The sequence below is a fragment of the Pectinophora gossypiella genome, chromosome 26 (genome assembly GCF_024362695.1).
Source record: "Pectinophora gossypiella chromosome 26, ilPecGoss1.1, whole genome shotgun sequence".
In the NCBI taxonomy this organism is placed as follows: Eukaryota; Metazoa; Arthropoda; class Insecta; order Lepidoptera; family Gelechiidae; genus Pectinophora; species Pectinophora gossypiella.
In genome coordinates, this window is record NC_065429.1 from 6,806,069 (window position 1) to 6,833,938 (window position 27,870).

Consider the following 27,870-nt stretch of genomic DNA (forward strand, 5'->3'; position numbering starts at 1 on the left):
ATATGACGAAAAGTTAGCAGACATAAATTAAAATATACGCACACACACTTGAATCTTATTTTTATCTAACTGTTAATAATAAAGGACAGTTTCACAAAGTTATTTTGACGATATACCCATCGGGAACCGAACCTGGATCTCCAGAAAGGGCCTAAACTCAAATAAAATTGTTTTATTTTGACGTGACTTATTGTAGATTTGCCGCAGATGGCATTAACTACTTGGCCGGACAAATGGGGAGCGCTGAAGGCTCCCACCCGTTATAACGTTTAAGACAACAGGCCTGAGGGTGCCCAGTTGGGCGCCAACCTCGGCTCAGGGCGTCGTCTCAGAGGAAAAATATTTGATAGAATTAATCGACCCTAGTGGGTCGATAGCGATAAGCGCTGATTGAGGGAAATCGTCGACCATCCGGGGTCCGTATCGGGGTCCTGAAGTAAATAAAATTGACAGTCTCATCCATACTAAGCCACCGACACATATAAAACCACAACCTTAGAGCAAGCACACCTCAGTCGGTAACAAAGTCGCTGAGTGTGTTGTTGTGTTGTATAGTGTTGTGTTGTGACGGGTATGTTGTTTGTAATTTAATTAATTAGAAAAAAAAAGTTTCATTAACATAATTAGTAAAAAAAGAAAAAAATAATGTAATCGGAAAGTGTGGTGGGAAAATACGAAAAAAAGGTGGTGGTTATTAAATAAGTGTTGTTTTTAAGTGTCAAAAATCAAATCAAAATCAAATACTATTTATCTAATATCAACGCTAGCCTCTCACTTTGAGGTCGCAGGTTCGAATCCAGCACAGGCCTAAACCGATGATTGTCGAAATTGTTTTCGAATTCATGTTTGGATCGTAAATGATTATCACGAAGGTACTCAGCGGTGAAGGAAAACATCGTGAGGAAACCCACATTCCCGAGAAATGCATTTTCGGAGGTATGTGACCTAACTTGTATTGGGCTGGTTTTCCATTCGCGGGTTGGAAGGTCAGACAGGCAGTCGCTTCTGTAAAAAACCGGACCTGTCAAATCTTCAGGTTAGGTAAGCAGACCCTGTGAAAAACGGGATGATGCTAAGGAGATGATGGCATACATTAATCCAATTAATAACCTCCTTTTGTTTTTGAAGTCGGTTCAGAAGATCTGAGCCTATGTGTGTTAATATCTTTACAAAATTATGTACAGTTATGTAGGTAACATAAATAAATTTATGACCGTATAATTTCCTTATTTCGCCACAATTAAATTAAATTTAACCGACTGTAAAGAAATGGCTTATGAGAAGAAATACATTTACATACATACATAAACTCACGCCTATTTGTCACCGGGGTAAGCAGAGACTGTGGAATTCCATTTGCTTCGATCCTGACACACTTCTCTTGCTTCCTCCACATTCATCAATCGCTTCATACACGCACGCCGGTTCAGAGTAGATCGTATTAAATCTTTTCTAAGGACATCTCCAATTTGGTCAATGTAAGTCCTTCTAGGTCTTCTTCTGCCAGCCCTACCATCAATCTCTTTTTTTTAATTAAAAACAAAACATAAAAAAAATATTAAAAAGCTATAAATAAAAAATGTCCACCAATCACAAACACACCAATGTTGGTGTACCATCAATCTTCAATGTGTAATTAGTTAATTTTTATACATAGACCTAATGAGGTAGATAAATTATGTATATAAAACACTTTTGATTTTTTTTTTATATATATTTATGTATTTATTTTTTGTCTTAGTTTTATATACAATACAATAATACAATACACTTTATTGCACCAAAATAAAAATAAATAATTACAAAAGTCTCTTAACGAAGTACATGGCAAATGGCGGCCTTGTCGCTTAAAGCGATTTCTTCCAGACAACCATAAGGTGAGGAAAAATCTAAAAAAAATAATTGAATTGATTGCGGGTACAAACTATAAGTACAACTACACTACTACACTATACTTTATATTAGTGGGTAGGTTTGTTAATGTAATTTCATAAAATTTGTACGCGTATGTATATCTATCTCCTTGTCGCGTAGGTCAGCTGGAAGAAATCTCTTTCTTAGAGATAAGCTTACCTGTATTCTTTGTATGTTTTGTCTGTTCTGTTGTGTACAAATAAATTAATAAAAATAAAGTAAATCAATTTCGAAGACGGTATATTATGCTTACGTAGAAAATAGTTTCGCGTGTTTTCATGAACGCATTTCTTCCTCATTTCTATATATGGAACACTTCCTAACTCGTTATGAACGCGATTCGTATTGGATTTGTGTGAAAACTGTGTTATTTACTACATTATTGTGTGCGCACGATATTAATACCCCATTTGGCCGGCCAAGTTGAACTCCATCTGAGGCATAGCTACAAAGTCAGGCATAGGCTAGTTTCTAACTAGTCAAATCAGTTACTTTTTACTAAACGTCAAAACACGAAATTTCTATGGAATTTGTATGAAAAAGCACACTGTGACGTCATAGTAAAACGTAAAAAAGGTCGCAGGTTCGAATCTCAAAAGGGACCTAAACCAATGATTTTTCGAATTTGTTTTCAAATTCACGTTTGGATCATGAATTTTTTTTTGACGTGACTTATTGTAGATTTGCCGCAGATGGCATTAACTACTTGGCCGGACAAATGGGGAGCGCTGAAGGCTCTCACCCGGTACAACGTTTAAGACAACAGGCCTGAGGGTGCCCAGTTGGGCGCGAACCTCGGCTCAGGGTGTCGTCTGAGAGGAAAAATATTTGAAAGAATTAATCAACCCTAGTGGGTCGATAGCGATAAGCGCTGAATGAGGGAAATCTTCGACCACGCCGGCATGGTCGGTATTGGGGTCCCGAAGTGTTTGGTGTCGCGAGCTGATTGGCCGCCTCTATGGCTAGAGTAATCGGGTCGTCGGGATCGTAACTTACGTCAAAAAAAGCACACACACACCCACCTGCACTATTAAAGACCTTTACGAAGCCACTGACAATGCCGTAAGCGTGGCCAATTACTGGTCAGCAAACATTTAATATCGACTCGCAAAGAAGAGATTATACGCACTGCTAGGAAGTGGGATTCTCTGCCGTCTTCTGTATTTCCCAACGCATATAACCCGGGTGCTTTCAAGGTCAGAGTGAACAGGCACCTTCTGGGCGAGCTCCATCTTAGGCCTCGTCAATGCCTTCGGGCAAGTCTGGGGCCAAGAGCAAACCCATCAAAGGTAAAAAAAGTGTTTAGTATTATAACTTTTCTAAACGTAATTGTCATTGTCATATATTGCCGTCTCGCTTTCCGTCTCTCTCTTCTTCCTCCGGTTGATTGAGGGGAGGCCTGTGCCCAGACTTTTTCTGGTCGGTTAGGACATTACAGACTGAATTGCTAAAAAGTTCCGTTAAGCCGTTAGTCCCAGCTACTTCTTACAAATAAGTAAGTATAAGGAAGGCCTCCGTGGTCCAGTGGTTGAGCGTTGGGCTCACGGTCCGGAGGTCACGGATTCGAATCCCGGTGGGGTCATTCACAGAAATTACTTTGTCATCCCTACTTTGGTTATGACATTACAGGCTGATCACCTGATTGTCCGAAAGTAAGATGATCCGTGCTTCAGAAGGCACGTTAAGTCGTTGGTCCCGGTTACTACTTACTGATGTAAGTACGTAGTCGTTACGTGAGCCATGTCAGGGGCCTTTGGCGGCTCAATAGTAACCTTGATACCAGGGTTGATGAGGTTGGTAATTCACCTCACAACCCACACGACAGAAGAAGAAGAAGATTATTACTAAACACATTGACTTCACGTAATTGTTTATATAAAAAAAAAATGTCAAAAATAATTGTCTACAAGAATTTTAACTATTATATCATTAAGTTTGGAATGACATAAGTTTAAAATAAGCTAACCAACTTGAGAAACATCTGCAGAGCTAACACGCTCAACGTGATAAAATTATCGATCGATTAAATTTTTGTCGAAATCGATGTCTGATTTTTCCTAACATGCGTGCCACGTGATTTTGTTTGTATTTCGACAGACATGACTTATTTGGGTTTCCATATTAGCACCAATCGACGAAACGACATAATTATATATCGTATCTAAAGACGTATCTACATTTTTACAGCTAAAGTATTTTATTTAAGTAAGGTGTAAATGTTATGTATTTTGAAGATTATTAGTGGATTACAGTTTTTTATGGTGTCCCCACTGGAAATCCGACACACTCAAGAGATTGACTTCTAGACCAAGTAATTATTAGACCACTTTTACGACTAGACCACGGAATTACTAGAACACTTTTACAATTAGACCACGGAATTACTAAAACACTTTTACAACTAGACCACGGAACGGCTTAGACTGTAAATAGCCACCCAACATTTAACTGTACAGTCATGAGCCATATCGTGTCCCCTGTCGCACTGTCATATTTTGTATTACCTGATGGATGATAACTTCAAAGGTTGAACTTTGGCCTTCAAACCAAGACTATACCACAATAAACACTCATAACTCAAAACTGTGTTTATTACGGGTATCCACAAAGAATGTTATCTTGAAAAAACATCTTCGCCTCAATGACCGAAGCATTATAATTATTTCAAAACTGCTCATTTGGCTGTGAACACAGCAACACTGTGGGACACAGTTTTGCGAAATGTAAGTAGTCTTACATAGTTTTCAAGTTAAGCAATGATTTGGGGTGTACGAGTACTAATCGAGGAGCTCGGTGGCGCAGCGGTTAACGCGCTCGGTCTGCGATTGTTGAAGTTAAGCAACTTTCGCAAAGGCCGGTCATAGGTTGGGTGACCACAAAAAAAAAGTTTTCGTCTCGAGCTCCTCCGTGCTTCGGAAGGCACGTTAAGCCGTTGGTCTCGGCTGCATTAGCAGTCGTTAATAACCATCAATCCGCACTGGGACCGCGTGATAGTTTAAGGCCCGATCTCCCTATCCATCCATAGGGAAGGCCCGTGCCCCAGCAGTGGGGACGTTAATGGGCTGATGATGAGTACTAATATAGAACTTTGAAACCATATCACATTATGTTTTTGACAAATTAAACCGTAAGTCTCGTTAAATATCAAATATGATAGTGCTACAGGGTTCTAAAGTGGGTACATGATATAGCTCATGACTGTATTTCGCCATCACCTCCCGTTATCCCGTTTTTCACAGGGTCCGCTTACCTAACCTGAAGATTTGACAGGTCCGGTTTTTACAGAAGCGACTGCCTGTCTGACTTTTCAACCCACGAAGGAAATACCAGCCCAATACAGATTAGGTCACATACCTCCGAAAATGCATTTCTCGGGAATGTTGGTTTCCTCACGATGTTTTCCTTCACCGCTGAGCATGTGATAATCATTTATGATTCAAACATGAATTCGTTAACAAATTCGGCTATCATTGGTTTAGGCCTGTGCTGGATTCGAACCTGCGACCTAAAAGTGGGCTACCACGACTCTTGTACACTTGTACATATGGATATTAATTTCTGTGGTTTGTGGTAGAAATGTTTAGTGTAAGATTGCATTTCAAAATTAGATCTTAAGATTGATTTAAGGAAATATTTTACCACAAACCGATAAGTACTTACGTTAAAATGTGTGTTACTAGGACTTAGATCAGGTGTCTAGGCTTTATATGTCATAAATGATCTAAAAATAACAATATTAACAATACGAACTTATTATAAATAGAAGATCTCCTCCAGCGCGCCGCACTGAGGCAGAGCGCCCAAAACGCTGGCAGCATTCCCCCTCTGAACTGCCAGGCCTATCCTCTGCGCAAAATAACTGCCAGCTCTCGGATCGCCAGTTGCCTCAATGAGACGCGCCGAAATGTCACTATGTCATAATGTTGGCTTTATATTAATACATATAACATGACATATAACAACGAACTCTGTGGTCCAGTGGTTGAGCGCACGGTATAAGAAGACCACGACAAATTCCAAAATCATTGGTTTAGGCCCGCGCTGGGTTTCGAACCTGCGACCCCATAGTGACAGTCAAGCGTTTTACCAACTGAGCTACCATGGCTGTTGTAAATTAGATTAAGTAAATAAATTTAAATTTTTTGAATTACGTATACGGTTTTACAATAAAATTATATTAACTTTAGTTTTACTTTTAGGTATTTATTTATTTATTTTTTGTTGCACCATCCCGCATCCAAGTTGTAAATGTTTGTTTCCTTTTGTTGGTTGCCTGGAAGAAATTGCTCTAGAGCAATAAGGCCGCCCAAATTGTACTGTATTCATGTGTTATGTCTGATTGTTGAAATTTTAGTTCTGTGCAATAAAGTATATTTGATTGATAAAATTCCAGACAATATTTTGACTTTCTCAGAAAACAAACTTATAGCTCTTGTGAATCTTACTTTACTTATATAAAAAAAGCTTATTATAAGATTAATGATTACCTAATTGAAAAACATGCTCAGTATCAAATGTGTTCCTCTAGTTATTAAATAACTTGTAATGATCTACATTGACAGCCTCCATGGTCTAGTGGTTAGAGCGTTAGGCTCACGATCTGGAGGTCCGGGTTCAATTCCCGATGGGGACATTGTCGAAATCACTTTGTGAGACTGTCCTTTGTTTGGTAAGGACTTTTCAGGCTTGAATCACCTGATTGTCCGAAAAAGTAAGATGATTCCGTGCTTCGGAGGGCACGTTAAGCCGTTGGTCCTGGCTATTAGCCGTAAAAACACCTCCACCAACCCGCAGTGGAGCAGCGTGGTGAAGTATGCTCCATACCCCCTCCGGTTGATTGAGGGGAGGCCTGTGACCAGCAGTGGGACGTATAGGCAGTTTATGTTATTATATTATGATCTACATTGATTTAAAACATGTGTTGCTGTTGCAATTTCTTGTCATTTCTTCTCCTCAGCCATAACACCTTGCGAAATGACGTAGATTCAAAAATGTTAAATTGACCTTGAACAAGTTCATCTATGATAATTTTCTAGTTTACAAACTTCATTAATTAATGAAAATCTCAATTTTTTTATTATTATTTTTTAAGAACGTCTAGGGCCCTGCGCCGAGGCTATACAGGTTGTGAGAAGCTGCAGTAGTTTTAGGCGGATGAGACGTTCGTTATGTAAAAATAGTCGATTCAAAGTGTAACTATGTTACCTACTGAATAAAGATATTTTTGAATTTGAATTGAAAGACATTTTAATTAACGAACTATGTGAGCAATTTGACATTTAACTCGAATACATTGACAAATCAAATCTAAATAACAGACAGACGGACAAAAAGCCTCTCAAACGTGGAAGTGGAATAAAAACTATGGTATTGGCTATAGATATCAGTTTCCTATAGCAACGTGCGCGTGGGAAGGTAAGGTTGGAAAAATCATTGTTAATAAAAGTTCAAAAACGATCATTTGAACTGAATATGATATGTGTATGTACCGAAAAGGAAAGGGACGGATGATTGTCAACAAGTTAATTTTAAAATGAATGAATAACTCGTGCGAATAAAATAGGCACCTTGCTCATATGCAACCTGTTTGACGTGTGCTGTCAACTTAATTCTGTCGGGTTATTGGCCAAAATTTCTGCCTAAAATTGACGTGTTTCATAAATTTTATGCCCGTCGATTACCCGTCCCTTTCCTTTTCGGCGGATAAGAAAATGACAGGTATAACTTAAAATAAAATTATATGGTGTGTACAGGAATCAGCACCAGTATAAGTTGGTTCCCTCAAATTAAAAAGTTATGGCTGTTCAAATGTTCAAATGAGGAGCTCGGTGGCGCAGCGGTAAACGCGCTCGATCTGCGATTGTTGAAGTTAAGCAACTTTCGCAAAGGCTGGTCACAGGATGGGTGACCACAAAAAAAAAAGTTTTCGTCTCGAGCTCCTCCGTGCTTCGGAAGGCATGTTAAGCCGTTGGTCCCGGCTGCATTAGCAGTCGTTAATAACCATCAATCCGCACTGGGCCCGCGTGATGGTTTAAGGCCCGATCTCCCTATCCATCCATAGGGAAGGCCCGTGCCCCAGCAGTGGGGACATTAATGGGCTGATGATTATGTTGATGATGATGGCTGTTCAAATAAAGTGCACTATCGGTGTCTTTAGACGCCGTCGCTTGTGACAAGCCGCGGACACATTTTTACAGAGATCGGTTGTCTATTTATTATACGAGGTATATGTATTCATTATTATTTATTCTTTTTTTTTATCTAATTGTTCGTGATCCCACGAATGCGACTCAAATCTCTATTTTATTTTTCTCATGTGACAATACAAAAATAAATAATGTTATCAAAAAAATATCACAAGTAATTAAGTATTTTAACACAATACTGTTAACATTTTCACATAATTCCGAAAAGGTTAGATTACGATAAGGTGTTTCGTAAAGAAAGGCTTAGTTACAATTACAACAACCTTTGTAGTAAGGGTGAGAGCGTCAGCGCTCCCCATTTGTCCGGCCAAGTAGTTGCCATATGCGGCAAATTTGCAATAAAGTACGCTGAGGGTTCTCAAGCGGTCAAGCGTCAAGAAACCTACTTATGTAGGAAAGTTTTTTTTGTAGTAAGTCTTTTTTTCATCATCTCCCGAGCATTGTCCCATTTGGTTTTGGTTGGCCGCTGCAAGGATAATTTCTGCAGGTGGGGATACCTGGTTGATGGTTGCGATGATTGCGAGTGTGGAGTATCACCACAAACTATGGCTCACCTTTTGTGCTGTCCTAAGTGCCCTAACACCTGCACTATTGAAGACCTGTACGAAGCCACTGACAATGCCGTAAGCGTGGCCAATTATTGGTCAGCAAAAATTTTGCCTCGATCGCCATCGACTCGCAAAGAAGAAGATTGTCCCATTTTCCATCGATTAAACCTAGGTCAGACGTTGGGGGGGAGCGGAGAGGTGCCGTTCTATACATAGTATTATTCCTTGTCCTACGGTTTGGTGACAGAACCTAATTAAGTAAAAGTATTAAAATTTCGAAATTCAGCTCAAGGGCTCGAATCTCTGTAAACATTACAATTATAAACAAAATTATACTTACAACATTTAATTTACTTACAAATTAAATTTGAAGATGTCGTTTTGAGTTGACGCAATTTAATTGTTATAATTATAAAAAAGTTTTACGCAATGCGAATATTAAAATTGAGTTTGTCTTCGGACTGTGGCATCAGCTGTTAGTGAATGTTGTCTCCGAACGAAGTAATTACTCCTTTGGCCAAAACTCTATGGTCCAGTCCTTTAAAAAGAAACATAATGGCGGACATTTTTAAAAAGAAAACATGAACAGACAGTTGACGATCGGGAGCGAAAAGGATGGTCATGGTTGAACTACATGTTTAATTATTTAAACTTTTGCGATGGACAATTCCACTTGATATTAACTCAAGTGAATAATGAGCTGAATCACCCCCCTCAGTATTTGTTACGATGTCACTTTCGCCCTATATAAGTACATACAAGTAGCCATATAAGTAGATAGGGTGTTAGTGACATCGTAACAAATACTGAGGGAGATGATTCAGACCATGATTCTGAGTTGATATCAAGTGGATTTTCTTCATGAAAAATTTAATAGTAATAATAAAACACTTTATTGCACACAAATTCACAAAACATTTACAGGGTAAACTTATTCTAAGGTGGGCAAAGGCGGCCTTATCGCTAAGAGCGATCTCTTCCAGACAACCTTCGGCAGAGGATATAGTACACTTGTACAGCTGCAGTGTAGCGCGTAAAAAAGTAAAATAGAATAAGAGAAAAAACATGAATAAATAAATAAAATATATATAATTATATATATATATATATATACATAACTATAAATATATACATACAATGATACATATAAGTAAAAATAGAATATTAGTTGCTGTTTTGTTTGTTATGTTGTTTGCAAGTCGATGATTTAGCCAAGAAATAATAGTGTAATTTAGATTTGAAAATAGCCAATGACTTCGAATGCCTGATATCAGGAGGCAAATCATTCCACAAGTGCGTGGACTTCACAGTAAAAGAATCTCTGTAGTATCCAGACCTTGAGAAAGGAGCCAAAGGAGGAGGAGGAAAATTTAGTGTTTTTTTAATTATTATCCGTTCCATAATTTTGCGACGGAAAATTTCAACTCAGAATCATGGTCTGAATCATCCCTCAAAGTTTTCGTTACGATGTCATTAACACCCTGTATAATTTTTCATTTATTACAAAACGTATTATTTTAAAGTTATGATGCTAACAGTACCTTCACACGGTCTTAGCAAAACTCTGTATAACAATTTATGTTATGGCAGTTATGATATGGCCAATTCTTATACACTGTTTTTATTTGCTAATCACTAACTATGTGTCCATTGCTGGGTGGGTGGAGATGGTAATCTGTGGTCATTGTGTTTAGAGTTCAGTGTTGCAAGTTAATGTAGTATTGTTGTAATTTTTTTTTTATATTGGCCAAGTATCTTCGCTCAACAATGCGTGATCTTCTTCTTCTTATCGTGTGGGTTGTGAGGTGGAATACCAGCCTCATCAACCCTGGTGTCAGGGTTATAATTGAGCCGCCAAAGGCCCTGACGTGACTAATGTAACGACTACATACTTACATCACTAAGTAGTAACCGGGACCATAACGTGCCTTCCGAAGCACGGATCATCTCACTTTCGGACAATCAGGTGATCAGTCTGTAATGTCCTAACCAAACTAGGGATCACAAAGTGATTAAGTAATTTTGTGATATGTCCTTATAGGGATTCAAACCTGCGGCCTTCAGATCGTGAGTAAAACGCTCAGTCACTGGACCACAGAGGCTGTCAAATTAATTAAATATTTTTCTTTCTGCAACCTTGTGAAATATGGTGTTAATTTTCCTTTTTTTTTTCGATGCATATAATGATAGGACTGTGCGGCGAAAAGCTTATGGTGTACTTGAGGCCGTTATCAGAATCAGCCGTAAAATCCTTTGTTTAAATCTACATTGTGTTAAAATGGTTTTTGATAATCTCGTTGGTTATGTTTTTGTCACATATCTTTGTTTCCGATGCGAATTTTGTGTTAAAATTGTCGGATATATGTTTGTTTACTGATGTAAGTACGTAGCCATTATATGAGTCATGTCAAGGGCCTTTGGCGGATCAATAATAACCCTTACACCAGGGTTGATGGGGTTGGTAATCCACCTCACAACCCATACGATAGAAGAAGACAGAGCTTCCTGTTTCGCTCAAAATTATTTAGCATTTAATCTACTATTTCACCACATTTAATCAACAATTTTCTCACTCCAATAAACAATTATAACCACATGTCCCAGTAATTATGACTGAAGAATGGAACAAAGGGCCGGGTACAGTCGGCAAAAAACATCCACATTCGATCACAATTGTGTACAGACAACAAAAAACAGATACAATTGAAATTGGCTGGAGAATTCTAGGAGAGTTGGTTGATTATGCAAAATAATTGGAATTTCTATTCGTTTCTATGGTTATGTAAGCTGCAACTTCTATGGTGGACTAAAGAATCACGGCTGTATCCCCTAAGGGGTAGGTAGAGATGTAAAGTGCTGGAAAGAGTTGAAGAAAAAAGAACCGTAATGAAGCCTATAGAGAACCGGAGAGGAAATATGATTGGCCACCTGATACGACACGATTAATTTATAACAAACATCATAGAAGGAAAAATTGAGGGGAAGAGAGGAAGGGGTAGACCTAGGAGAACATTTATGAAACAAATAAAAGAGAAGGTGCAGGTCGTGTCGTATCGGGAGGTGAAGGATTTGGCGGGACGAAGAGAGGAATGGCGATTACTCCACCGACAAGAGCGCAGCTCTTTAATAAAGAGAGAGAGAGGTGTATTAGTCAAATTCAAAAATATCTTTATTCAGTAGGTAACATAGTTTGTTTGTATGTATGTTATGAGTTCCTTTTTATGCAGTTTAAAGCACAACGTGATCTGAAATAAAAAAAAACTGAATTTGTCATGAATTTTCCGATAGGAAATTCCACTTGATTTCAACTCAGAATTATCTGAATCATCCTCCAAAGGTTTTTACGGGGTGTAAGTGACATCGTAACAAATACTAAGTGGGATTCAGCTGATTTTTCTTGAGTTAATATCAAGTGGAATTTTCCATCGGAAAAAATATAAAAATGAAACTTATTTAAAAAAACACCAAAATGTCATGATTTTGCGACGTAAAATTCCACTTGATATTGGAAATCATAAATCAGAATCATTTATTCAACGTAATTATCATGGATAAACTTGTTGAAGGTCAATGTAACATTTTTGAATTTACGTCATTTCGCAAGGTGTTATGGCTGAGGAGAAGAAATGACAAGAAACTGCAACAGCAACACATCTTTTAAAAACCAATGAGGATATACATTACAAGTTATTTAATAACTAGAGGAACACATTCAATACCAGACATTTTTATCATTTAGGTAGTCATTAATCTCATCTTCTTCTTCTTCTATCGTGTGGGTTTTGAGGCGAATTACTAACCTCATCAACCCTATTAATCTCATAATAAGCTTTTTTACATAAAGTAAGCTTCACATGAGCTTTAAATTTATTTTCTCAGAGTAATGAGCTGAAACATCCCCTTCAGTATTCATTACGATGTCACTAACATCCTGTATAATTATTATGCGGCCGCTAACACGCTGTATATTATTCGGATGATTTATATTTCTTTTTTGTTACAGGCTAAGAACAAGCAATAAATTAGGGTACCGCTGCCAAAATGTCGCGTCAAGCAAGAATATGTGGTGTCAACCTGGGTTCCGTAGGGGTTTTAGCCGTTCTACTCTACGTGATTGACAGAACTATAGCTGTAAGTATTTTACTGGCCCTTCTGTGCCTCTTTGAGCACGTGATTTGACATATAAACATAAAATCACGCTTGCGATGCCTAATGGAGTGAGGTGAGCCTCAAGTTGAGCGTTGGGATCACGATCCGGAGGTCCCGGGTTCAAATCCCAGTGGGGACATATCACAAAATTCATTTTGTGATCCCTAGTTTGGTTAGGACATTAGAGGCTGTTCACCTAATTGTCCAAAAAGTAAGATAAGGAACTAAGCTGTTCGTCCCGGTTATTTCTTACTGATGTAAGTAAGTAGTCGTTACATGAGGCGTATCAGGGGCCTTTGGCGGCTCAATAATAACGCTGACACCAGGGTTGATGAGGTTAGTAATCCACCTCACAACCCACACGATAGAAGAAGCAGAGCAGGGGATTAAAACGCGACATCGAAGTAATACATCTAAAAAAACAATATTGCTATTTGACACTTTGCTCGCATTGCGCACTTTATTTATTAAATCTTAATACTAAATATACAATTTATCAATGCCCTGTGTACGAGCGAACTCGCACATTATTATTTTACGCTGACATATCTTTTCATATATATTGTAAATTACGCACTAGTTTGCGTATTTAGTCCTTTTTTTTTTGACGTGACTTATTGTAGATTTGCCGCAGATGGCATTAACTACTTGGCCGGACAAATGGGGAGCGCTGAAGGCTCTCACCCGGTACAACGTTTAAGACAACAGGCCTGAGGGTGCCCAGTTGAGCGCGAACCTCGGCTCAGGGCGTCGTCTGAGAGGAAAAATATTTGAAAGAATTAATCGACCCTAGTGGGTCGATAGCGATAAGCGCTGAATGAGGGAAATCGTCGACCACGCCGGCGGGGTCGGTATCGGGGTCCTGAAGTGTTTGGTGTCGCGAGCTGATTGGCTGCCTCTATGGCTAGAGTAATCGGGTCGTCGGGATCGTATATTACGTCCTTCGGACGCCGATACTTTTCAGTACCGTCCCTAAGCGCGATGTATTCGGAAGCCGCAACTACCAGGGGATTTGGGTGGTGCGGAGCAGAATCGAAAAAACGTTTGGAAGCTAATTTGAGCCATTGGGCAATGGTTGGCAGACCTAGGTCAATGTGCAGATTTCCGTATTTAGTGCGTAATTTACAATATAAGTATATGAAAAACGAACCAGACCAATATGTCGGGTCGTAATCCCTACATATATGTTACGTTGTTAGGTTCCGGAAAGGAAAGGCACGTGCGTTTAGATTGAGTGTTTAATTGTCACTAGTTCGCGTAATTTACAATATATATGAAAATATATGTCAGCTTAAAATAATAATGTGCGAGTTGGCTCGTACACCCTGCAAAACTGTTTAAACAGTTTCCCTTGAGGAAAGAGTCTCTACTAATAATATGAACTTACTTATATCTATAAAAATAATAATTTTTAAGTGGGAGCATAATGTATCACGTCATTTAAGAAAAATAAAATAAATATATAAAAATTAACAATTAATAATAATATAAATTAGCTACCCTCTCTGTGTATGCGCAAATGTCAAATTGCGATGTGGATTTTTAGATGAATTGCTTCGATGCCTTTTTTACCCATCCGTTCTAAAAATATCATCATCATCATCAATTTAAGAGCCACGCTCTTGTCGGTGTAGCATTTTCCATTCCAGTCTATCAAAGGCCAATTCCTTGACTTCCCTATAAGACACGACGTTAACCTTTTCTTTAATCTGTTCCATGTAAGCTCTTCTTGGTCTTCCCCTTCCTCTCTTTCCTTCTAGCTTTCCTTCTATGATGTTTTTAATGAATTCGTCGTGTCTTATTAGGTGTCCAATCATCTTGCCTCTTCTGTCCTCAATAATTCTCAGTATTTGTCTCTTTTCCCTTACTCTTACTAAAAAAAAAAAAACTGAAGACAATTATAACTCTAAGAACACTAATGTATAACTTATAACCTGTTAAGTTGACAGTATAATCGGCCCATAATCATAATCAGAATATAATTTCACTAGTTAGTGTAATCATATCGCAATAAAAGACATTTATCGGATTATAAAATTGATATAAACGTCTTTATAGTGGATTGACATGCAATTGTTTCTGAAAACGTGTCCTTTTTAGGGTTCCGTACGCAAAGTGTGAAAACTGGACCCTATTACTTGAGTACATGTCTAATTTGAATTAATTTTAATTTTACTATTTTTGTGACTTTTGGGATTAAAATTTTATAATTTAATTTTACTATTTTCTAGATTTTGGAATTTTAATTTTATAATTGCTAATATAAATATGGGCTAAATGCTTGAAATAAATTGATTTTATTTCTTATTTATTTATTACTAAGACTCCGCTGTCCGTCCGTCCGTCCGTCTGTCACCAGGCTGTATCTCAAGAACCGCGAGAACTAGTCTGTTGAAATTTTCGAAACAAATTTTTTTGTTGTTTATCAAGTTATAGGTACGGAACCATTCGTGCGCGAGTCCGACTCGCATTTGGCCGGCTTTTTTATTCTTGACATGTCCGGCCAAGTAAGCGAATAAAAAACATATAATCTTCGAAATGACGTAATAATGGCAGAAAGATTTTATTCTTTCAACAATGATGTATCGTAGGGTTTTTAATTAAAAGTGACGGCTAATTATTCAACTTGAGGCTCTGCCCACCCCATTAAGCGTTACGGTTGTCAGTTTATGTACTTAGAAACAACCTTCCAACGTCCCAAACGGAAAACAAATTTGAAAAACGCCTACTTAAAACATAATAGCAACACCACCGAACTAACATAAAAATGATTGCTTTTAAATTACAGCAGGCGTTAGACGCGTACGTGCCGGGAGAGGACTACCCAGTCTATACGGAAGTGCCTGAGGGTTTGTCTTTCACGTGTGATGACAAGATTCCTGGATATTACGCTGACCCGGAGACTCAGTGCCAGGTAAGGATATTATAAATTGTCTTAGGTTTACGCGGTTATTATCATAATTAAAACGCAACGCCGCTTAGATGTTGTTGTGGTGAGGCCGTCAATGAGTTGGGTCATCATGGCTTGTCCTGTCATAGGAGTGTCGGTCGCATATCCCGTCATGCCTCGCTCAACGATATTATTCGCAGAGCACATGTTGCGGCCAATGTACCGGCGGTGCGGGAGCCGAATGGCATATTCCGTTCGGATGGTAAGCGTCCAGATGGAATGACGCTGATCCCTTGGAAGTTTGGCAGATCTTTGGTATGGGATGCCACTTGTGTGGATACCCTGGCGTCGTCGCATCTGGACGGTACTTCGTCTCGCCCTGCGGCAGCGGCTATTGCGGCTGAGTCCTTGAAGAGGAGGAAGTACTCGGGTCTGGCGGGATCATTCCTTTTTGTCCCATTTGCAGTTGAAACGATGGGTCCTTGGGGTCCAGAAGCAAAAATATTTGTTAAGGATCTCTCAATGCGTCTTATTGGGGCTTCGGGAGATGCTAGGGCTGGTAGTTATTTCTGTCAGAGAATTAGCCTGGCGATTCAGAGGGGTAATGCTGCCAGCCTGTTGGGCACCTTGCCTCGGTGTGACGCATTGGAGGAGGTGTTTTATTTATAATATGTGTTTGTTTTGTTTTTAATTGTTTGAATAAATAAATTTGAACATTAAAACGCATAATAACGGGTTCTTACTGACAGTCATCCCGTGATCATGGCACTTGCAACAGTGTCGAAATATCGGAAGTCTCATATCCCTGCTTTAAACGCGGTAAGAACCCGTTATTATGTGTTTTAATTAGGTATGGATATTCAATCAATCAATCAATAATACTTTATTGCACAAGAACATATATAAAAGACATAAACATACGAATAAAACATAAGCACAATAGGCGGCGGGATATTGAATTTTATTATTAATTGTCAAAGGAAGATAGAGGCGGAGGTCGCTTTTTCCATATTCATATTCATTTATTGCATGTCACAAACATAAATTAAGGTGGAACATATTAGAATAGAATAGAATAATTTATTAGTCAGAAAACGGTATTTACAGATGTTATTGTATACAGTAGTCCATGTTTTCAGCTTAAGCATTCAAATTTATGTGCTACACATGCATCTACAATTACATAATAAAAATCAATCATAAAATAAAATAATAATAAAATTCTAATTAACAATGTCAAAGTTTAACATAACATAACATAACAAATACTTTATTGCACAAACAGGAAAAAAAAACAAAATACAAAACAAAAGAGAAATAGAATTGTTTAGTTATTATACAGAAAGAAAAACACTCCCAAAATTTAGTAGCGCCTGGTAATTTTACAAGAACAATGTGCCAAACGTGCGTGATTGCTTTTCAAATCATACAGGCGTCATCGACTAATGATATAGAATCATAGTAGGTATTTTTTTTATTATTTGTGTTTTTTAATTATTTGCGCTTACCACTCACTTTGAAGTCACAGTTTCAAATCCAGCACAGGCCTAAACCAATGATTGTCGAATTTGTTTTCGAATTCGTGTTTGGATCATATAAATGATTATGTGCTCAGCGGTGAAGGAAAACATCGTGAGGAAACCCACATTCCCGAGAAATGCATTTTCGGAGGCATGTGACCTAACCTGTATTGGGCTGGTTTTCCCTTCGCGGAATGGAAGGTCAGACAGGCAGTCGCTTCTGTAAAAAACCGGACCTGTCAAATTTTTAGGTTAGGTAAGCGGACCCTGTGAGAAACGGGAAAACGCTACGGAGATGATGTTTCCAATTACGAATAATATTTACCTATGTTTCTCCTTTCTATACATAAAAAAAAAGTTCTTGATCTGCTTTTGTCCTATTAAGGTCACTTTACACAAAGGTTAGGTAAGCGGACCCTGTGGAAAACAGGATAATGCTAATGGTGATGATGATGATTTGTGTTTTTATTTCTGCAGGTATGGCACTGGTGTGTACCCAGTATTGGTGGTAACATCAAGTATTCCTTCCTGTGCGGTCCAGGGACTGTGTTCAACCAGAGGACGAGGGTATGCGACTGGTTCTTTAAGGTCAGTTGTTTTTTTTATCTCATTTAAGTATGCATTGTTTTGGACTGAAAGCGAATAAAAAAAGAGTCAAAAAAAAAACAAAAAAAAAAATACAGTAAGATTGTCCATCAGAAAATAGGTAGAGCGGAATATTCAGGGTGTTAGTGACATCGTAACGAAAACTTTAAGGGATTCAGTTACTATTGAGCCGCCAAAGGCCCTTATTCTATACTATAATCAATTCTATACTTCTGCGACGGAAAACTACACTTGATATCAACTCAGAATTATAGTCTGAATTCATTCAGACCATGCAAGTAACTGGGACCAACGTCTTACTTTCGGCCAATCAGCCTGTAATGTCCTAACCAAACTAGGGATCACAAAGTGATTTTTGTGATATGTCCCCACCGGGATTCGAACCCGGGGCCTCCGGATCGTGAGCTCAACGCTCAACCACTGGACCACGGAGGCCGTTACTTTAATAATTTATACTTTAATTAGGTCTATAAATAACTTTAAAATTTTTTTTTTTTATTTTTTTTTTAACAGCCTCCGTGGTCTAGTGGTTAGGCTCACGATCTGGAGGTCCGGGTTCGATTCCCGATGGGGACATTGTCGAAATCACTTTGTGAGACTATCCTTTGTTTGGTAAGGACTTTTCAGGCTTGAATCACCTGATTGTCTGAAAAAGTAAGATGATTCCGTGCTTCGGAAGGCACGTTAAGCCGTTGGTCCCGGCTATTAGCCGTAAAAACACCTCCACCAACCCGCACTGGAGCAGCGTGGTGGAGTATGCTCCATACCCCCTCCGGTTGATTGAGGGGAGGCCTGTGCCCAGTAGTGGGACGTATATAGGCTGGTTATAAGTATATTATATATTTTTTTTTTGTTTTTTTTTTTTTCAGACGGATTGTCCCAACGCTGTGGCCTACTACGGAGTAAACGAGGACCTGTACAAAGATGAAGCAGGCAATTACATCAATGGGAAAAAGTAGATCTTAACTTATACTTAATCCGTAGAAGTAGTCTGGCTTCCCACTTTGGATGTACAAAGCCACTTTGGTCTTTGGGAAATGACAAAATACCATAGTACCGAAACATATCGGCGTTTGAAATGAGTGACACCCAATTCAGGCCAGGAGCTGATCCAGCTTTTATTTCAGGAGGTGGGGGAGGAGGTTACCAGGTCGCACAGAATTAGATAAAATTAACAGTGTCCCCGTGACCTCCATTCTGGACCAAACAATTACATTACAAAAATAGACTTATCAAACAAAACAAAAATTAAATTAAATTAAACTAAAATAAACAAAACTTAAAAAATAATTAATTATTTATTTTTTATTTTCTTAGACTGGTTTCTATTTCTGAAAAAATAAAAACAAAAAATAAAATTATATACAATTAACACTTAAACTAAACCTTACTAAATAGCCAGGGTCCAATCGTAAAATAATTCTTTTTTTCCAAAATTTCCTGAATAGAATCGTGTATTAGGTTCAAAATAAATTATAAAATTCTGAATAATACTAAATTAAGACAGATCTAACAGCTACGAAAAACCTTTTCTTTTTTTCAATTTAGTTTTAAACATGAAAAACGTAATAATACGTCCGACATTTTATCACTTCTTATATGATGTGCTTTTTCATACAAATTCCATAGTAATTTCGTGTTTTGACGTTTAGTAAAAAGTGACTGATTTATTTTTTTCTTCTGGCTTCCGCGGCTAGCGATTTTGACTGATTTGACTAGTTGGAAACTGGCCTATTATTATGATATGTGGTTCTGTCATTTCCCAATTCACAAAGTACCTAGTTACCAACACCTTATAGTGAAAATAAATTAAAAGCGCCATTTCTAAAAATGACATTAGGATGTGATTTTTGTTAACAGTTTTGTCGCATTAGACTTAAAGAATTTCAGTACGGATAAAAATTTCTGGTTTGAATATAAAATATGGCTTCCAATTTCATGACTGTAGAAGAAAGGCAAATCAAAATGTGACTTTTCAAAAGGCGCTCAATTTTCACTATAAAGTGTGAAGATATAGTATCTATTCAAAATAATAGTAGTATAGACAATTCTGTAAATTATGATTCACTATTGCATGCTAATATGCCATATTTTTGTATTATATTATAATGGTGCTGATTTCAGTACACACCACCTAATTTTATTTCAAGTTATACCTATCATTTTCTTATCCACCGAAAAGGAAAAGGATAGGAAAATGACAGACGTAAAATTTAATTGACAGCACATGTCAAACGGTTTGCATATCAGCGAGATGCCTATTTTATTCGCCCGGGTTATTCATTCATTCGCTTATTCATTTTAAAATGAACAGTTGTCAATCATCCGTCCCTTTCCTTTTCGGTGGATTAGAAAATGACGGGTATAACTTTAAGTAAAATTATGAGGTGTCTGCAGGAATCGGGGCCAATGTAGTTATATGTAGTTGAAGTGCAAAATATTATCTAAAGTAGATATACCTATTTACAGTGTTATTACAAAACGAAGACGAAAAAAGAAATTAAGTTTAAAATGCAGTCCCGCGGTCGCGGCGCTATCGGATGTTCATTCATTCACTATAAAAATTAACATCTGTCCGTCCCTTTCCTTTTCGGCGGATAAGAAAATGACAGGTACTCGTATAACTTAAAATAAAATTAGATGGTGTGTACAGGAATCAACACCAATATTCGTCCTAAAGAGAAGTATTAATTGTAATATGAAAATTATTTAAAAAAATAATCATTTATTTCAGACATGATAGTCTATAATGCATAACATAAACAGCCTATATACGTCCTATAGCTGGGCATAGACTTCCCCTTAATCAGTCGGAGGGTATAGAGCATACTCCACCACGCTGCTCCACTGCGGGTTAGTGGAGAAACACCCAGACCAAGTCAGTTTAGAAAAGTACCACTTGAAAGTTATTTTTTTTATTATTTTATTTGGCCATTTTACCACAAAGATTTTCAGAAAATTTTGAAAAGTAGCATCGAATAGATCACTTTGAATAACTTACCAGATATTTCAACTACTACTCTATAGAGTACTCATAAGGTAGGTATATAAAAAAAATCAATACTTTTCTTTTATTAAATCTGTAGTTACCATATATTTAGTCAATTTATTTACATAATTTTAAGTTAATTAATAATTATACAAACTTTATTTTAGTACAAAAATATATGAGAGAACAATTTTGTAATTTAAATTGCTAGTTTTTTTTTTTGTTGAACCAGAATATTCTGGTAGCTTTACCTTAAATATCGCATATATTATTATCGCACGTTGCGGTATCAAAAAACATAGATGGAGCTATACAAAATCGCCTCCATTTAACCTTCTAATTTCATGGATAACAGACATAATGCATCTTTTATCTTTGTTTTTGGGTATAAATGATGACCCTTGTTTTTAGGGCTCAAACTGGATGACAGCGGCAGCGGCGCGGCGGCGATAGCGGCGCGGGGAGCGGCGCGGTGGCCGCTGTTCTGTTCTCGATGCCAGTGGCCAAATCACGCGGTGTTGCGGCGGTATAGAGTTGTGTCTCAAATGAACGCGATGTCGAAACGGCGACAACGCATTTTCGATTGTAGTTCTTTTGTTTCGTACGATTTATTATGGGCAAAAGAAGATCTGAATCCCTATAATGAACAAAGGAAACAAAAGGCGAATTTGCAAACGCAGAGACACCGCTCGCCTAGAGCGCACCGCTCGTACCCCGCTCGCCGCGCCGCTGCCATCGAGAACACTTCAATATAAATCTTAGCATTTGAACGCGCCGCTCCCCGCACCGCCGCCGCCGCCGCGCCGCTGCCACTGTCATCCAGTTTGAGGCCTTACACCCAGGCACAACACATCTTCCATCCATTATTATTCTGATCAAAATTAAGAGAAGCAATATATGCATTGTATTTTGTTATAGTATGTTGCATGAGAACAATACAGTGTTATTGACATCGTATCGAAAACTGAGGGAAATAATTTGAATTTGGAATTGTCCGCCGCAAAAGTATGGAATTTAAAATATTTTTGAACTTTGCGGTGGAAAATTCCACTTGATACTAACTCAGAATAATGAGCTAAATCATTCCCCTCAGTATTCAGTACGTTGTTAACACACTGTATGTAGATTGGGTCAAAATTAGTAATTTACTAGTGGGACGATAAGTGTAGAGGATAATCGTGGTACAGCATGACAAAAGTAAGTAGAAATGAAATAAAAACTACACTTCTCACCAAAAAAATCAAAACAGTTCGCATGTTTATTTTTCGTAAGGCTTAATAGAAAATGCGTGTACTTATTAAAAAAAAAAAACAAAATGGGGTTTAATAAAAATATAATATAATTTTACAGTGGGCCTTATAGTTTTTTGAATTCTTAACATTAATGTTCCAAATTCTAATTTAATATTAGAAACACGCAAGTTTATGTTTCGTAAGGATTAACAGAAAACAAATTATTAATAAGAGCACCTATTTTAAATTATAAAGTTTTCAATTCTTTTTCTACTCCTCTACTTTAATCTGGCATTTAAATAACCAAAAAGTCTAATATAAGTACATACATAATTAAACTCTTTGAAAAAGTGTACGCTCTATGGCCTATAAAAGCATTGTTTAGAAAGTGTAACTGTACTATAATGTCGCCAAAAAAGCATTGTTGTTGTTTTTTTTTTTTGACCTGGAAACTGGCACCTTTACTTTGTTTGGTGCCATAGATATACTATAAAAAAAAGTATACATTTGCCGCCATTTTCCCGCGCGTTGGAAAATAAATTGGAAAATTTTTGTGTTTCGTTTAAAATTACGTCGTCGTAGAAAAAGTATTGTATGCAACGTTGTATAACTAGGTCAAAAAATGCTCGTGGCGTCTCTTATTGCGATGTTCGCCAAGGCTCACATCGCAACTCACGCCACTCGCATTTTTTTGACCCTTCTTATACAACTGTTGCATAATAGTATTTTATGCAACAGTTGTATAAGAAGGGTCAAAAAATGCGAGTGGCGTGAGTTGCGATGTGAGCCTTGGCGAACATCGCAATAAGAGACGCCACGAGCATTTTTTGACCTAGTTATACAACGTTGCATACAATACTTTTTCTACGACGACGTAATTTTAAACGAAACACAAAAAAATTCCAATTTATTTTCCAACGCGCGGGAAAATGGCGGCAAATGTATACTTTTTTTTTATAGTATATCTATGGCACCAAACAAAGTAAAGGTGCCAGTTTCCAGGTCAAAAAAAAAACAACAACAATGCTTTTTTGGCGACATTATAGTACAGTTACACTTTGTAAACAATGCTTTTATAGGCCATAGAGCGTACACTTTTTCAAAGAGTTTAATTATGTATGTACTTATATTAGACTTTTTGGTTATTTAAATGCCAGATTAAAGTAGAGGAGTAGAAAAAATACTATAATATTAATATTCCAAAATTAAAATTTTATTAAACTTGTGTTTTGTTGAAAAAAAATTTGGGATTGTTTCGATTTTTTTGGTGAGAATTATATTTGTATAATGTTTCTTTTTTTCACTTAGTATTATAATTTTATGAAGTTCTTATTACGTCTGTCGGCCGGTTGTCTTATTGATAACTTGTCTCTGCCCACCCCATTAGGAATTACGGAAATAACTTTATGTATGTTGACTTTCTAATTGAAGCTACTTTGGGTACCAAAAAGTGATTGTTAGTTTTCTTCTCATGTCTGTCAATCTCTAGCTAGCCTACTAGGAATTATGGGCGTGAATTTAAGTCTTATTGACGATTTGTGGCTCTGCCTATCCTAATCGAGAATATCGAGATACGACTGCCGACCGTGATTACAATATACATAACAGGCTATATACGACCCACTACTGGGCACAGGCCTCCCCTCAATCAACCGGAGGGGGTATGGAGCATACTCCACCACGCTGCTACACTGCGGGTTGGAGCCGGGACCAACGGCTAAACGTGCCCTCCGAAGCTCGGCATCATCTTACTTTTTCGGATAATCAGGCGATTCAAGCCTGCAATGTCCTTGGACCAAACAAAGGAGAGTCTCACAAAGTGATTTCGACAATGTCCCCATCGGGAATATCCGTGACTATAACTCACCATTGTAAAAATTTTGTCCGACAACTTTCAACTTTGTACGAATTCCAGGAGTTATTCGTACAACGATTTGTACGACCAACGACGTTTGACAGCGAGAATGAAGAGACAACAGATGGCTTCAAGCAAACACGAGAAGAGGCAGACAAGCAGACAAGTGAACAGACAAGCTCACAGACGGAGAAAACTGGAGAAGAGCAATTCAGGACTTAATACGACTAATAATATGACAGTTAGTCCGACTGTCGGTGAGAGTTATACGACCGCGAGTAGTTTTACGAGTACTAATTCGTACAAACCGGTTTATGTAACAATAAACAGAAGCAAAACCAGTTCGACAATGAGATCGATTGATTTTTAAAAAATTATTTATTACTTAATTTAATTATTATATTGGTGCTAATTCCTGTAAACACCATCTGATTTTATTTTAAATTACATCTGACATTTTCTTATCCGTCGAAAAGGAAAGGGACGGGTAATCTACAAGCATAAAATTTATGGAACACACGTCAATTTTAAGCACAAATCTATAACAACCGTCTAAAAATTTTACATTGGCCAATAACCCGACAGAATTATGTTGACAGCACACGTCAAATGGTTTGCATACCAGCGAGATATCTTTTTGATTCGCCCGGGTTATTCATTAATTTACTCATTCTTCCTAAAATTAAGAGCTGTCAATCATCCGTCCCTTTCCTTTCCGGTGGATAAGAAAATGACAGGTAAAACTTAAATTAAAATTAGGAGGTGTCTGCAGGAATCGGGGCTAATAAATAAATAAAATAAAATCAATTTATTTCAGGCATGTAACCCATATATGCATTACAATTTTACAAATTATAAAATTAAATTCAATTTATAAAATATTTAAATAAAAAGAATATTAAGGTTTTGGAATGTGAGTGTCTAAAGAAATGCCAATAAATGTAAAAAAAATAATATTAATTTAAAAAAAACGAACAACGACAAAGCAATCTCTTATTGTTTTTGTTGTTTTAATTTATTACTAAGAAGTTACAAAATATGTTTTAAAAATAATAATTTTTAGAATATATTATCGTTCAAATGTTCATTAGTTTTTAAGGAAATAAAAAATATTCTTAGATGCATTTAATTTTTTTTTTCAAACCTATCACATAAAATTTATCAATTTAGCCGAGAAATAAAATTGCAAGAAAACAAAAACTTTAAGTATTCGGTATAGAACAATTCGAATTTTAAATTATATTTTGAATTTGAACTAAGTAATTGCAAAAATAATATTTTATTAAAAAATATTAATAATAAAAAACAGAATGCAAATCCACCACAGGCTTAGTCAGTTCATTCATATTCAAAAAAGAAAAAAATGGGAAAGCATAATAATAATAACTTAATAAACTACTACTACTTAACTGATACTTGTATTAATTTGTTTTTATTAAATAAATGAGTTTAAGTGCTAGGTAAATTTTGTAAATAAAATAAATAATATTTTGTCAAAAATAAAAAAAAGAAACAATACATAATAGGTGGCGTTACGGCTCATTACTACTACGTTGGTCTAACAGATAAATAATATTATAAATTAATTAAAATTCATATGACATACATACATACATACATACATAAACTCACGCCTATTTCCCACCGGGGTAAGCAGAGACTATAGAATTCCATTTGCTTCGATCCTGACACACTTCTCTTGCTTCCTCCACATTCATCAATCGCTTCATACACGCACGCCGGTTCAGAGTAGATCGTATTGAACCTTTTCTAAGGACATCTCCAATTTGGTCATCATAAGTCCTTCTCGGTCTTCCTCTGCCAGCCCTACCATCAACTTTCGCTTTATATACCGCTTTTGCAATCCTATTATCCTTCATCCGCTCTACGTGTCCAAACCAACCTAACATTCCCTTCTCAATCCTAGTCACTATATCGTCTTTTACACCACATCTCTGTCTTATCACACTGTCTCTCACTCTATCACTCAACTTCACACCGCAGATGCTACGCAAAGACCTCATTTCTACGGCATTGATCCTACTTTCATGCTTCTTCTGCCATACCCAACATTCACTACCGTACTTCAGCGTAGGGACAAGCACTGCATTGTGAACAGCCATCCTCGCATCTTGCGAGATACATTGGCTACTAACAACTGCGTGCATTGCCCCATTCACTGAATTACCCAATCTCACTCTCCTTTCTATATCTTCATCACATTTACCATCCCTTGTAAACATAGTACCCAAATACACAAATTCATTCACTTGTTCTACCATTTCATTCCCAATCATAATTCTACAAAAAAATCTTAATTCTAAATTCATATGACTCGATGTTAATTTATATATTGGCTAATAAATATCTAGACATTCAAATTGATCTATAAAATGCTAATGACACTTCCTTAGTGAATATTTATTTAAGTAAGTATATATAAAAAAGTAGATTTTTGCCATTTATAGCAGCAGGGTCTGCATGACAACCGCTGCGCGCGAGGCGCGAATTATATCGATGGCTTCGACCAATAAACGCAGCGCATGCTGTCTACTTAGACATCGAACGGCTATTGGTCGAAGCCATCGATAAAATTCGGGCGCGAGGTGCGGTTTTCGTGCCGCGAGGGCTGGTGTTATGAAATTATGTTGTTGTTACAAAGGAAAAATTAAATTGAAAAAAAAAAAAAATTTAATACTAAGTAATATTAGTACTCAACATTCTAGACAGATGACGCCGGCGTCGGCATAATGGCGATACATAGATTGAAAGAATTTCGCATGGACAGGAGGAGGACCCGGTGTTAACCACTACACGGTTAACACATACCTTTATGTTTTCCAACTAAATATTAATATCAATGTATTATTATTATTAATTTTTTTTTCTTATTATTTTTTTGTATTATTTTGTGTTATTTTAATGTTGTAAATGTATATGTGTGTCGTAGATTTTACCTGAATAAACTTTTTTATTATTATTATTCCGTGCTTCGGAAGGCACGTTAAGCCGTTGGTCCCGGCTGCATTAGCAGTCGTTAATAACCATCAATCCGCACTGGGCCCGCGTGGTGGTTTAAGGCCCGATCTCCCTATTCATCCATAGGGAAGGCCCGTGCCCCAGCAGTGGGGACGTTAATGGGCTGATGATGATGATTATTATTATTATTTTTAACACGCTCGTCCCGGCTTGACTAGAGCTGCGGGTTCGATTTCGATTTATTTTGTCTTTGTGAGTTTCATGAAAACTATAATGTTATATTTTTTCAGTTGCATACTTTTGCGACGGAAAATTCCACTTGATATTAACTTAGTATCATGTGCTGAATCATTCCCCTCAGTATTCGGTACGATGTCATTCACACCCTGAGGTAATCTTCTTCTATCGTGTGGGTTGTGAGGTGGATTACCAACCTCATCAACCCTGGTGTCAGGGTTACTATTGAACCGCCAAAGGCCCCTGACATGGCTCATGTAACGACTATACTTACATCAGTAAGTAGTAACCGGGACCAACGGCTTAACGTGCCTTCCGAAGCACGGATCATCTTACTTTCGGACAATCAGGTGATCAGCCTGTAATGTCCTAAACAAACTAGGGATAACGAAGTAATTTATGTGGTATGACCCTACCGGGATTCGAACGCGGGACCTCCGGATCGTGAGTCCAACGCTCAACTACTGGACCACGGAGGCCTTCATTATACTAACGTGCCTTCCGAAGCACGTATCATACAATACAATACATTACAAATACACTTTATTGCACCAAAATAAAAAGAAATAAAAAGAGAACCGGAGAGGAAATATGATTGGCCACCTGATACGACACGAATCATTTATAACAAACATCATAGAAGGAAAAATTGAAGGGAAGAGAGGAAGGGGTAGACCTAGGATAACATTTATGAAACAAATAAAAGAGAAGGTGCAGGTCGTGTCGTATCGGGAGGTGAAGGTTT

General features: G+C 37.4%; 1 protein-coding gene across 1 annotated transcript; it reads left to right on the plus strand.

The window, feature by feature from the left end:
- The first annotated feature begins 518 nt into the window (after nucleotides 1-518).
- On the plus strand, nucleotides 519-20,891 carry LOC126378547 (U-scoloptoxin(01)-Cw1a-like). The gene is made up of 5 exons (XM_050026982.1): nucleotides 519-571; nucleotides 12,672-12,799; nucleotides 15,606-15,731; nucleotides 17,705-17,815; nucleotides 18,703-20,891. Exons 2-5 carry the CDS (start codon nucleotides 12,710-12,712, stop codon nucleotides 18,790-18,792), a joined length of 417 nt encoding a protein of 138 aa, XP_049882939.1. The 5' UTR covers nucleotides 519-571; nucleotides 12,672-12,709; the 3' UTR covers nucleotides 18,793-20,891.
- The last annotated feature ends 6,979 nt before the right edge of the window (nucleotides 20,892-27,870 follow it).

Coding starts and splice junctions, on each gene's coding strand:
- LOC126378547 (XM_050026982.1), top strand. CDS start 12,710: ATGTCGCGTCAAGCAAGAATATGTGGTGTCAACCTGGGTTCCGTAGGG. Junction 15,732..17,704: donor ACCCGGAGACTCAGTGCCAG/GTAAGGATATTA, acceptor TTATTTCTGCAG/GTATGGCACTGGTGTGTACC. Junction 17,816..18,702: donor TATGCGACTGGTTCTTTAAG/GTCAGTTGTTTT, acceptor TTTTTTTTTCAG/ACGGATTGTCCCAACGCTGT.